The following is a 12,992-nucleotide window of genomic DNA, read 5'->3' as shown; positions in this document are numbered from 1 at the left end:
CCTCCTCTATTCCAAGTCCACTCCGCCCTTTCCTGACTCTCTCTCCTCCTGGCATCCCCTCTGCTTAAACACCATGCCTTCTCTGCTCTTCCTACTTTCAAGCACAATGGAGGCTCCCAGGACACTGGAGCTAAACTTGGGCTGTGATATTTAACTCAGTGCCTTGGCCATCGGTGTCTAAATCTCTTGGCTCAGTGGCCAAATTTCTTGGGTGCGGCAGCTGTGGCTCATTCAGCTTTGAATTCATCTGCGAATTCATTGTAGAATTCATTCTAGAAAGAAGGCCTAGCACAGACTCGGACACAGAGAAGGTGCTGTGCTCAAAACACAGATTGATCGAATGCCAACCCACCAGATCTAGAACAAGATTCTGCTTAGCTCTCGCCATAGCTGTAGGGAAGACAATCATCAAATGAGCTTTCCCTCACTTGACTGTAACACTGGAGCAGGTGATGTGTTGGGATAGATATCTTATTTAATTACTCTTCCCAACCAGCTGAGAATATAAATACTTGTTATTTTCTCCACTTAACAGATGAGGGAACCTGGGCATGAAATATTGAACAACTTCCTCGGCCAGCACTGCGGCTCACTAGGCTAATCCTCCGCCTGCGGCGCCAGCACTCTGGGTTCTAGTCACGGTTGGGGCTCCAGATTCTGTCCCGGTTGCTTCTCTTCCAGTCCAGTTCTCTGCTGTGGCCCGGGAAGGCAGTGGAGGATGGCCCAAGTGCTTGGGCCCTGCACCCGCATGGGAGACCAGGAGGGGGCGCCTGGCTCCTGGCTTCGGATCGGCGCAGCACGTGGGCAGTAGCGGCCATTTGGGGGGTGAACCAACAGAGGGAAGACCTTTCACTCTGTCTCTCTCACTGTCTAACTCTGCCGCCTGTCCAAAAAAAAAAAAAAAAAAAAAAAACTTCCTCAAGGCTACATGCTACTAAGAATGAGGATCTGAACCTTTGTTTGTCAGGCACCAGGCACCAGGGCACAAATACGTGAGCCCTGTATGATAGCATCAGGCCGATTCTTATGTGTCAGGGTCCCTGCCAGGTCTGCAGAGGCAGTCCACAAAGCTGTGCTCAGAGATTTCTCACATGCTCTCAATATTAAGGCTTCTACCCTCTACAACCTTGCCTACACTTTTTTAAAACTAACCATCATTTTAGCCATACACTTATTTTTTTTGAGTATTGGAAACACAGATCCAAGTTCAGTAACAATGACAATCGGACATGCCCTTTGCCCAATGGAATCAAGAGGTAGCTTTGCCTAATCCTCTTGAGACAGGACAAGCTTTTTGAAAAAGCTGTACTATTGAAAAACTTTGATACTTACTTCATGGTACATGTATACCCCTAGGGCATAGAAAAAGCCCAGGACACCAAGGCAGGCCAGGAATACCATGAACTTGAAGGCATCACTGTATAGTTTGAAGTTCAGAGGCCGGGGGTAGAGGATGGATCTCACCAAGTCCCCTTTGGCTGTGTTATAACCTACATGAAGATAATCACATTAATTTAGTTTCTCCTAATCTGAAAGTGGTTTGAATGATTAAGAATTGTTAAGTGACTCATTGGAGTACGGAATGGAAACAGCATGCCGGGATTTCGCAGTGTGCTTGCATTCCTTGCTGTTACAGGCCAGCAGGAGCAAGCCTCGGCATTCACGTTGCTCTGTTTGATTTCTCTTGCTCAAAGCATCAGTGCCTCAGTGGCTCACAAGGGGCAGCTCCTCGCTCACTCACAAGGTGGAGGAAAAGAGGACTAAGGAGCTGAAGAATCAAAGAAAGTGAGATGCTGAGAAAAGACTTTAAAACAGATATATGTTGAAAATAGATGCATGTGTTGAAAAAGAGCAAAAATAAAAAGGAATGCACAAGGCAAGTCTGATCATGTCATTCTCATGCTCAAACACCTGCTGCAACCCCCATTTTCTTAGAGTGAAGTTCAAATTTCCAGGCATGGCTCTCAAGGTCCCCTTCCCTCTGATCTGCTCCTAGCTTGCGGAACTGATCTCTTAGCTGCTCACTGGCCCTGGGAGACCCCTGGGCACTCCTTCTTTTGTGCTCTGGAAGCAACCACTAGCAAGTCTTTCCAGCTCTGATATGATTGGCTAAACCCTCCGCACTCCATCAGGCATGGCTCAAAATGCCTCCTCGACAAATCAACGTTTCCAGAACTCTACTCCTGCGCCATGCACCAAAAGCAGTACTTCTCACTCTCTGGAGTCTCCGTGACTCTTAGTCTTATGGCTTTTTTCTCTCCATGTTGCAGTTAGCTGTATGTCCAGCTGTCTCCTGCAGCAGACCATGACTTTCTTCAGGGTTATCTCAAAGTTCTTCTGTCGTCTTAAGTGCATAGCACATAGTGCACACTCGTTAGCATCTAAATTACTGGTTAAAATCTTTTCCTGTTCTGTTCTAGAGATGAGGCAGTCCTGTAACTGTAAATCATGCCTTATCCCCATTGTTGATGGATGCTTGGTATCCTCAAACGTGGCTTTGCTGCTTGTGGAGGAGAAGAATGGTTTCCTCTAACCCTCTCTGCCTGAGCATTTTATGAGTAATCATGGGATTTCCAGCATGTGTTACTGTTAGCCTCTGTTTAGGTAGTAGACCGGGGGATGCTCTAATGCCCACTAAAGAGGTTTAACATTTAAAAAACTTTGCATTTTAATTTAAAAAATGTTCAGTGAGGATGGGTTTGTGGTATAGCCAGTAAAGCCACCGTCTACGATGCCAGCATCCCATATGGGTGCCCATTTACGTTCCAGCTGCTCCACTTCTCATCCAGGTCCATACTATTGTCCTGGGAAACGCAGCAGAAGATGGCCCAAGTGTTCGGGCCCTGCCACCCATGTGGTAGGTCCAGACAAAGCTCCTGGCTCCAGGCTTTGACCTCGCCCAGCCCTGGCCATTGCGGCCATCTGGGGGAGTGAACCAGTGGATGGAAGATCTCTGTGTTTCCCCCTTTCTCTGTCTTTCCCTCTTTCCCTCTGTAACTCTAACTTTCAAATAAATAAATGCATATTTAAAAAAATGTTCAGTTATTGAATCACAGACCAAACCAAACCCAGCAATACCAAGGTTCAAAGTATATCTTGTACCTGTGACTATGTGACTCTGTGGGGTGGCAGAAATGATAAACCAGGACCAGGCACAGAAGGCCTTGGTGGAGAAAAGCGTGAAAGACTGGGACTCTCATGGCTAGCTGTAACACAAGCTTCAGGCATGATAGGTCCCAGCTGCTCCAAACTGTGTCTTGGAAATGTGCCTAGGTGACAGATTGAAGGTCATGTTAGATAAAAGTTGGGGCCAATAAAAAGGAAACAGTCAAAAGACTGTTTCTATTCTAATAGTTTAGACGTGAGATGATGAAATCCAGCACAAAACACCAACCATGGAGATGAAACACAGGAGCCAGGATTCAGGGAGAATTTGTAGAATCTTTGTGATCTGGTACCCCATTTGGTATGGGAGGAAATGAGGTGTTACCACTAGCTAGGTGGTGATGCTGTTAGCAGAAAGAAGCAATGGAGGAGCAAGGTCTCACGCCTGTTTGCTTAACTCGATGTCTCTATAGGGCATGCAGGTGGAGGTATCCAGTAGAGAGTTGGAAATTCAGCCCAGAAAGCAAGTCTTGGAAAGGAGCAAATCCTCACAGTCACTGCGGTTGACACCGCTTTCTTGGTAATCCTCAGGGGAAATGCAGAGGGAAAAGAGGAGAGGGCTATGTACACAACCAAAGACAGGAGCATGGCTTTGTCTTTAAAGAAATTTGCTTCATCCCTCTTTATCCTTCATGACGTACAAGGGTTTCAACAATGAGTTATGTGGTTACAAATGGGGACAACTTAGAATACAATTGATTGGAAGGATGTGACGGCCATTACCAGATGTGGCAGACTCTGTAATCCTCGACAAGATTTCGCAGCTCCAACTCTTCCCCACTTCAAAACAAGGAATGAGCTTACAAAAGTGGGATCCACTAACCTGTTTGCAAAACGACTGCCCTTACAGGCCCCTGCCCAGAGGGCTTGACCAGGATAACTTCCGTCCCACAGAAAAGGACGTGTTTCCGGTAATCCTCCAAGCTGTGTGATTTCCAGGGCATGGTGTTCTCCATCTGGGGCAGTGGTGTCTTGGTGACAGGGATACTTTCTCCTAAAGAAGACGGTATTTGGTTTATTCTAAGTAAATTCAAGTAGTTACTGAAAACCAGAACTTGCCAATTTCAAGAGTTACAAACCGCTACAAATGCTGTCTTAATACCCGTATTCCATGATTCTGATGATTGTTCTTAGGGATGTTGGTGGACTTGATTCTGTTCAGATATTTATTGAAGACAGACTCATCTTTCCTACAGCTAGCCTGTGTGACTTCTTGCCATAATCTACAAAGCAGACTACGAGAGCTGAGTTGTCAGTAACTATTCTACCAAGTATGTGTCAAGCCCAGCACCATTTTAGGCAATGAAGGAGCTATAAAGTACACAGATGGTCATTGCTCTCCTGTCACTAACTTACTCACGCACCCACTCATTTACCTGCTCACTCACCAAATATTTTTCAGCACTTATCCTGTGCTGCGTTCTGGGAATATAATGACACACAGAGTGACCTCCTAAGCTCAGTGAGTTGAGCTAGGTGTGGTCGTCCACATCATTTCCAGGTGACTCCTATTAAAGCCCCCTTCTGTCATCCCATTATTTTGCTCAAAATTCCTTTGGTATTCCCACTGCTCTTGCTAAATAAAGGCCAACCCTCTTGCTAGATTGTCCAAGTCCACCATAATCCAGACATCATTGCCTCTTATCCCACCACACAAGCTCCAGCCGAAGTAGCACACATGTATTTCCTTTTGTTGACTCCCATTCTTTGCTGGCCCCAGCCCTCTGCCTTTCCCTGGTGGCTGCAAAGCAGGATATTTAAGGTACAAGGAAAATTAGCTCTGAGTTCAAAAAAGATTAATTTCAGAGACAAAATAAAAATGTTAATGACATCTCTTGGCTCTTAGATTTAAAGAGCACTAGAATGAATTTAAAATTTCATCAATCTTTTGCTAACTGTTCAATTAGCATGGTAACACATCATTCTAATTTGGAAATAGTATTATGCTGATTATATTTATACAAATTTAGGTCTTATCTCTATTTCTAGGCAATAGCTAAAGGCAAGGACTATGTCATATATAATATTTTCTGCACCTCATTTTCCATAGTTGTATATAATAGGTTTGAAATACAAATTTCTTCTGAATGATTGGATAAATTAAATAAAAGCAATTACAGGGTTTTCTATTATTGGTTTTAATAAACTAATTTTTTACCATGATGCTTATTTTACATCCTAAGGTGTAAGAAGCTATAAAATTTTTATTAGTGATTGCATATTGATCAGGAAATTCTTTATCCAAGTAATTGTGCCTGTACCATTTTCTCTAAGACAATTATGATATTCGCCCATTGTGTGGATTTATTGAATGGCTTTGTAAAAGAAATAGGACCTCTAGACAAATCTCGAATCACCATGCCACATTGCTTTTTGAAAATCGGCCTTTGTAAATGGCCAATACTAGTAAATAACTTCAAATGTTTTTCTTCCTTTGGATCACAGACCATTAATCCACAATATAAGCTTACATTGAGCCAATATTAGTGCACAGTTTTACACACACACACAATGAATTTGGACTGGCAGATATTAATCAAAGATGAAAATCATTTAAAGCTAATATTCTAGAGAATACGTTCCAATAAGATGATTTTATACAGGGATGGTTCCCGTGTTTTTTTAACACTGTTCACATATAAATAATAAATCTCATGCCTTTGTCTGTCTTGGGATTCCAAGAAAGGATGACTTCTCCTACAAAAGATGGGGGGTCCTAGGATGGCTGGAGACAGGTTAGGGATGCACTTCTGGTTCCTCCTCAACTGTGGAGCTGCCTCCTGGCACCTGGAGAACACTGTGCTATGAAGTGGAGATCCCTTCCTCATCTACCAGGGGCCAGGTGCCACCACACGGCGCCAGTGTTTGAAATACTCAGTCCTTCAACTTAATACATTATCCCTCTTAGTATTTTTTTTGTCTGTTCTACTTAATATGACTGGTTTAATTCTGTAATTATCACACAGTTATTCTTAAGTGTTGAAAATTAACTGAAATGTGATCCCTGTTAAACATAAGAGTGGGAATAAGAGAGGGAAGAGATGTATAATTTGGGGCATGCTCGGGCTGACTTGCCCCAATTGGTAGAGTTGGAAACATACCAGGGGATTCCAGTTCAATCCCATCAAGGTGGCATGTGCCAATGCCATCTCACTATTCCAAGTGATCAATTTCAGTTCACAATTGATCATAATGAAAGGACTAAGAGTCAAAGGGAGCACATAAACAAGTCTAGTATCTGCTAACACTAACTGATAGAATAAATAAAGGGGAGAGTGATCCAACATGGGAAGTGAGATACTCAGCAGACTCATAGAATGGCGGATGTCCTAAATAGCACTCTGGCCTCAGAATCAGCCCTAAAGGCACTCGGATCTGGCTGAAAAGCCCATGAGAGTATTTCAGGCATGGAAAGCCAAGACACTCTGGCAAAAAGATCTCAGTGAGTGAGATCCCAGTGGAAAGAACAGGTCTTCAAAGAGGGAGGTGCCTTTCTCTGAAGGGAGGAGAGAACCTCCACTTTGACTATGACCGTGTCTAAACAAGATAAGAGTCGGAGAACTCAAGGGGCTTCCATAGCCTTGGAAACTCATGACTGGTGCATAGGGAGATTACTGATGCCATAAACAGGAGTGTCAATTTGTAAAGTCAACAACAGGAGTCACTGTGCACTTACTCCTCATGTAGGATCTCTGTCCTTAATGTGCTGTACACTGAGGCTTAATGCTATAACGAGTACTCAAACATTATATTTCACTTTGTGTTTCTATGGGGGTGCAAACGATTGAAATCTTTACTTAATGTACACTAAACTGATCTTCTGTAAAAAAAAAAAAAAAGAAAGAAAGAAATTATCAATTCCCAACTTGACTCTCACTGGGATTAAACATGACAATAGGTCTGATCTGATTTCATCATCATTTAAAAAAAAATCATTTATTATTTTTCACTTTATGTTTCTGTGTGGGAGCAAACTGTTGAAATCCTTACTTAAGGTATACTAAGCTGATCTTCTGTATATTAAGATAATCGAAAATGAATCTTGATGTGAATGGAAGGGGAGAGGGAGTGGGAAAGGGGAGGGTTGTGGGTGGGAGGGACGGTATGGGGGGGGAAGCCATTGTAACCCATGAGTCGTACTTTGGAAATTTATATTCATTAAATAAAAAATAAAAAAAAAAGAAATACTCAGTCCTTGTTTATTTCCATTCTGGTACCTGTGGGCTGCACAGGATTTGAGAGCAGCGGCCGTTTCTCTGTGATTTTGGTGACCCCTGCGGGGAACACAGTGCCTGGCACATAGTAGGCATTTCTGGACTTTTATGAAATGAATGATCCAAAGAAAGGGAGAAAGCACGTGAAAAAGAGGAAGAAAGGGGAAAATGAAAAGAAGAAAATTTTTGGTCTCTCAGCTATACCTGTCTGACCTGATATTGATGTGAAAGAACTGTTTATGGAAAGCCCTGAATACCCAGTGCAGGTTCCTGCATGGTTTATGAATGTGTGTCTCAAATAAGTCAGTAACTTGATGAGTAGACAGGGAGGAAGGGAACTGCGGCAGAGTGGGTGCCACCGCTCTGCCCCATAATTATCCCTAAGAAGAAGTAGGTTCACAAATAGGCTCGAGATGAAAATGCCTGGATTTGTGCATTTTCTTCATAGAAGTCAGAATTGTTGACATGTGTGCCATGTATATACTCTCATGTCTTCTGTCTCATCTTGTAGAGTGTCAGCTAGAATGAGGGCAGAAATTGTATCTTCTCCGGCATGGCTGTATCTCCAGGAGCATGCCTGCTAATAAACACCCATGGGATGAATGAATGAACAAATGCACCCACATTCCAGCTTCATCACTTTTAAGCTGTGTGATCTTGGGCAAATCACTTACCCTCTCTGGGCCTCAGATGCACCCAGTTTGATAGAATTGCAGATTACATGAAAAAATACATGTAAAATGTTAGCAGGATGCTTCATACATGTGAGGACTAAGAAAAATGAGCTACTACTCTAAGAGAAAGTTTCAAAATATTAGATTTACATCCTCCCTACCTCACAATGATTATTTTTTGCCTCTTAATTCCTCTTGTTTGGGAGGAACTAGATCCTGAATGGGTTCGAGGCCTTGGGAAAAGAGGCAGAAAAAAATGACAGGAGCATTGGTATCTGACTTTGGAGTTTCAAACGTCGTTCATCATTTGATCACATAGTCTAGGGACTTTCTGAGAGGGAAGACAAAGCTTTCTGCTTGCCATTCCTTCCCTCTACTGCACCGCTAGCTGCAGGAACGTCCCTGGACTGCGAGAAGGAAGAGAGGCCCTGAGAGGAGGCACCTGCCTCACAGCAGTAAATGAGAACACGCACTATCCGGGCTGAAGGCTTCAGGTTGCCAGGCCCAGAGGGGAGTGGGAGCGACAGGTATAAGGGCTTCCCTCGCCACACCCGTCTCGCCAACGTCTTGCAGAACTCAGGGTACCCAGGTAGGAGCTGGGAGGATGCTGACAATGGGGAGAACTGGCTTGCGCCAGACTCTGTGTTCAGGAATGGCGAACTTTGTAGCCAAAATAAAAAGCAGGTGCACAGAGGAGCTTGTGGCACCGGGAGGAGGTGCAGGAGGCGGAGCGGCTGCCGGGGATGGGAATGCCAGCTTGGGAGCCACAGCCACCGGCACCGAAAACAAGTCAGCGGCTTTGCCCCCTGGAGCCTTGCCGTCCTCACCCCCAAAGTCCTCGATGTCTGGGAGCAGGTGCCACCCCCAGTTCTGATTCTTTTGCTTTCTAACTCCGCAGCCCTGGTCTCGTGGCACCTCAGTTCTCTCATTTGTAAGCTGATATTATAATAACTTCTACTCTAATTTGTTTTATGGCAAGACGAAGTGAGATGTAAAATTTATTTATTAAATGTAAGTTGCTATAGAGATGCTAGGAGTGCAGTCGTTGCTATTTTCATTCTTACATAAAGAAAGACTCCTGTATGCTAAGAACCATTTTTGCACACAGGGAGAAAATACTCAAGTTACACTTACAAACAAATGTCCCAAGAAGACGTCTGCTGGTTCAGGAATCTAATCCCAGTGCTCAATGGTTCCACCAGAAGCCTTTCCACAAACAAGCACAGGAGTGGGAGGATTTATATAGGCTATGCAATAAAGTATTTAGATCATTCTGGGAAGTAGTTTCTTGAAGCAGTTAATGAAAAGGAAGTGTGTGTGTGTGTGTGTGCGTCTCCAAATATATTTTTATAAGTACTCAGGTTGCACAGATATTAATGCTACTGACTGTTTTTCTGGAAACAGTCACCAGGAAAAGCCACTTGGCCTTTTAAGGTCATTTTAGGTCAGTTCTGTACATTTCAAACGCAGTAGTGTGCACCATTTCTACTGCTGTGGAACTCTCTGTTTTCCTGAGAATCTACCAAGTACTGTATACCACAATCAGTGAGAGAGAAAGAGCAGAGCCAGGGCAGTGAGCCTTCCCAGCTTCTCCCCCCCCCCCCCCCCCCCCCCCGGTGTGTGCTGCCATGCTGGAGAGAAGCCATTCCTGTGCGAAGCATGGGCTGCCTCGGCGTGAGCAGGGCGGGTCTCGCCCATGAGGCTGGCCCACTCGGTACTATGGCAACATTGTGGATAAGAGATATGATTTGCATGCAAATCCTCATCACCATTATTAGAAGGCAGCTAGATTTCAATGCATTACAGAAATATTTGGTAATTATACGTTCATCTTCATGTTTACGACATTTTCTTGTCTCAATTTTAAATTAAGCAGACCCATTTTTAAAGTGAAATCTGCTGGTAGTGGACAATTCAGGAAACTGTAAGGGATGACCATTGAATTTTGGAGATGTTAAAGAGTTTTGTGTGTGCTTTTTTGCCTCCCATCCTTATACCACTTGGAAACAGAAAAATTCAACAATTTGTAAGTGCAAAAGACCAATAGCTTTTATTTTTCTGTATGGCTATATGGTCTCTCATTAGAATGTTCTGTGCTTTGTAGGGTTGTTTTTGCCTGAAGAGTATTTTACAAATCATACCTTGCTAATTACACACATACAAGCAGACTTTCCAAGCAGCAAATGAAAACTAGGGCTGCATGAATGAATTGTAACTAGAGGACAAGTCTCCTGCTCTGAGAGATTGGTCAGAAAGATAAGCACGAAGGACCCTAGCACTGGTCCAATGTCTCTGCCCTAAGGTGCAGCTCTGACTCCTAGCCCAGGAAACCTGGGTCTCAGTAGCTTCCCATCCATGGAGGACAGGGTTGGGCAGAATCTCCACACCCTCCCGATCATGGGAGGTTTGGTGTTTTGGCCTGTGTTTTGTTTGGATAATGTAGAAACCCGTCTCACATCTATAAGGAAATTGTGCTTCAGACTGTGTTGGGTCTCACCCTCCTCTGAACTCTAAGCCTCACCCATAGGGCAATTAATCACCTTTGGTATGAAACAATTCTAGTTTTATATCTATTGTGGCTTAACTTAGAAATTGTTAAATGTTTCCTGCTTGTGTGAATCATGTCTCCATTGGAAGGACAGAGATGACTGTGTCTGTCTCATCTATTACTTTATATATATATATATACACACACACACACACATACATATTTGAAAGGCAGAGCAACATGGATGGGGAGAGAGAGAGAGAGAGAGAGAGAGAGAGATCTGCCAAACATTGGTTCACCTGCCAAGTGGCCATAATGCCAGGTCTAGACCATGTTGAAGCCACGAGCCACAGTTCCATCCTGATCTCCCATCTGGGTGGCAGGGGACCAAGCATTTGGGCTATCATCCACTGCTTTCTCAAGTGTATTAGGAGGGAGTTGGCTCAGAAGAGCAGCCAGGACTTAAACCGCTGCCCCTATGGGATGCCTGTGTTTCAAGCTGCGGCTTAACCTGCCGTGCCACAAGGCTGGTTCCCCTCATCTATTTACGAGCATCTTGGAAGGCAGGTAAGTCTAAGTGGAGCTAATTCGCTAACACCTGGCCTAGATGCTGGACAGGGAAGCAGAGGCTCCAGAACACCTGCTTACCTGTGAGCATGCCTTCGTTCACCACACAACTCCCTTCAATCAGAACAGCATCACACGGCAACGAAAACTTCCCTGGAAGAATAAGAATATCTCCGGGGACCAGGAGACGTGATTCCAGCTCCTGTAAACCTGCACAACAGCAAAGTGTCCATGAGGACCTGGCTTTTCTTTTGTCCTGTTTTCACTTAAGAATGAATAAAGGTGGCCAAGAATACTCATTAACCGGTTTGCCAAGAGCAAACAGTTTGCCTGTTCACCTATTCAAGCCTCTTACTCTCAACTGAAAATTCCAGGAGAACCAGGATTAGGAAACTGGCTCTTAGGACATGGCAAAAGATTAGCTCAGTAAGAGAATCCCATCTGGATCTTAGTACGCAGCCAGTGCTCTGACCACAGGGAGTATTCAGGGGCTTTAGTCAAAGGAAAAGTGCTCATTGGCTCCCGTGTGCTTTTGTTGGCAGGGATCTTGATCCCCCATGGCACCCTCTGTCTCCTTGGATTGGAGCCTTAGGTAAGTTGTTCAAAAAGCACCTACTGCCATGGGGTACAACTCCTCACTCCCTGCAGAGAGCCAAGGCCACCCCACCTCAGGCTAGCTCAGAGCAAATGGCAAGTGCACATTCAGCATCCAGAAGTCCCATCCAGTCCCAGGTTCCAGATGGCAGTTCAAAACACATGATAGAGGGTCCTTCCAGATGGTCCGTCGGGGAAATAAAAGGTCCTTAAAAAAGGTTTATCCATTCGTATTCAAATGAATGAAATGTGAAGGGCAGTGGTAACTTGAAGTGACCCAGGCACTGGGCAGGAATCGTTCAGAGCTGGGATGAGAGGCAGGCAAGCTAGGGGCCTAGGACATAAAACCTAACAAGGCACTCACTGTCAGGCACTGCAGATGCCGGCTCAGGATTTGCATGGCCTTGCCTCCTTAAATTTTACATCTTTGATGCCTCCTTTGTCTCACTGACTCCCAGTCCTGTGTTCTATCAGAAAAGCCCTTCTTCCTTGGCTAATTAATAATCAAGGAAAAACGAGACCGATCTACCCTGAAAGAGTAGGTTGGTGAAGGTAGCAGAACATATCACTTACCTATGTCTTTGACCATGATTGTAACCTGGACTTTGTTGTGTTCCTCCACAAGGTTGTGCAGCTTGACTGATTGCTGCCAATTTAAAGTCAAGTTTAAGGATTAGAGAGTGCATATCCTGAAAACCCCATGATCTCAGTACAGAACATGAGCAGCTTGCTGTCACAGCCAAACCAACTCTGGGCAAAGGACTCAGGTTCTACTTTTGGTGCTGTGGCTTCCTTGCTCTAACCACTGCCTCCACTAGACCCCTTACTGGCAGCATCCAATGTTTTGTGAGTTTAATGCTACTTTACTCCCATGCAAAACCAGGTTAGCAATTGCCCCAAGGATCAATACCAAGGACCAAGGCTTCACTTCTCCAAGATACACAATCAACAGAAGGAAGAACAATGAGATTGTGGACAGCTTACTTCCCTCTCTGTGCCTCTGTCCCCCTGTCTGTGGAACAGCAGGGGATCTGTACCAGGCTGTACTTGCAAGAGCCTGGGACTATCAGGGTTTTGCTTTGATGGCGTATGGAGCAGCCATTCTTTCCTTTATGAAGCCGATTTTCCTGCTGGATAAATCGGCATACTGGACTCCCACTGCTCTGTTTTAAATCCCGGTGATGCTGCTTCGGTGCTATTTAGCCATTTTAACCCACTTTTTTTCTTATCTGAAGAGGGAGATGGGCTAAGTTTTAAGTCAGTTCATTCTTATAAGGCCTTTTATGTAAA

General features: G+C 44.4%; 1 protein-coding gene across 6 annotated transcripts in view; it reads right to left on the bottom strand.

Annotated features, from left to right (window-relative positions):
- Positions 1-12,992, bottom strand: part of ATP13A5 (ATPase 13A5) — a 129,948-nt gene that overhangs the window by 84,561 nt on the left and 32,395 nt on the right. For all 6 annotated transcript variants that reach the window (XM_089330843.1, XM_070072359.2, XM_070072361.2 and 3 more), the window contains exons 8-11: positions 12,276-12,348; positions 11,190-11,318; positions 3,989-4,159; positions 1,333-1,490 (exon numbers count right to left, since the gene is read on the bottom strand). In XM_089330843.1, the coding sequence (XP_089186969.1) occupies positions 1,333-1,490; positions 3,989-4,159; positions 11,190-11,318; positions 12,276-12,348 (531 nt within the window). The remainder of the gene's footprint in view (positions 1-1,332; positions 1,491-3,988; positions 4,160-11,189; positions 11,319-12,275; positions 12,349-12,992) is intronic.

The sequence above is a fragment of the Oryctolagus cuniculus genome, chromosome 4 (genome assembly GCF_051225735.1).
Source record: "Oryctolagus cuniculus isolate XC-2025 breed Fujian yellow rabbit chromosome 4, ASM5122573v1, whole genome shotgun sequence".
Taxonomy (NCBI): domain Eukaryota; kingdom Metazoa; phylum Chordata; class Mammalia; order Lagomorpha; family Leporidae; genus Oryctolagus; species Oryctolagus cuniculus.
This window is presented reverse-complemented; position numbering and strand designations above follow the sequence as displayed.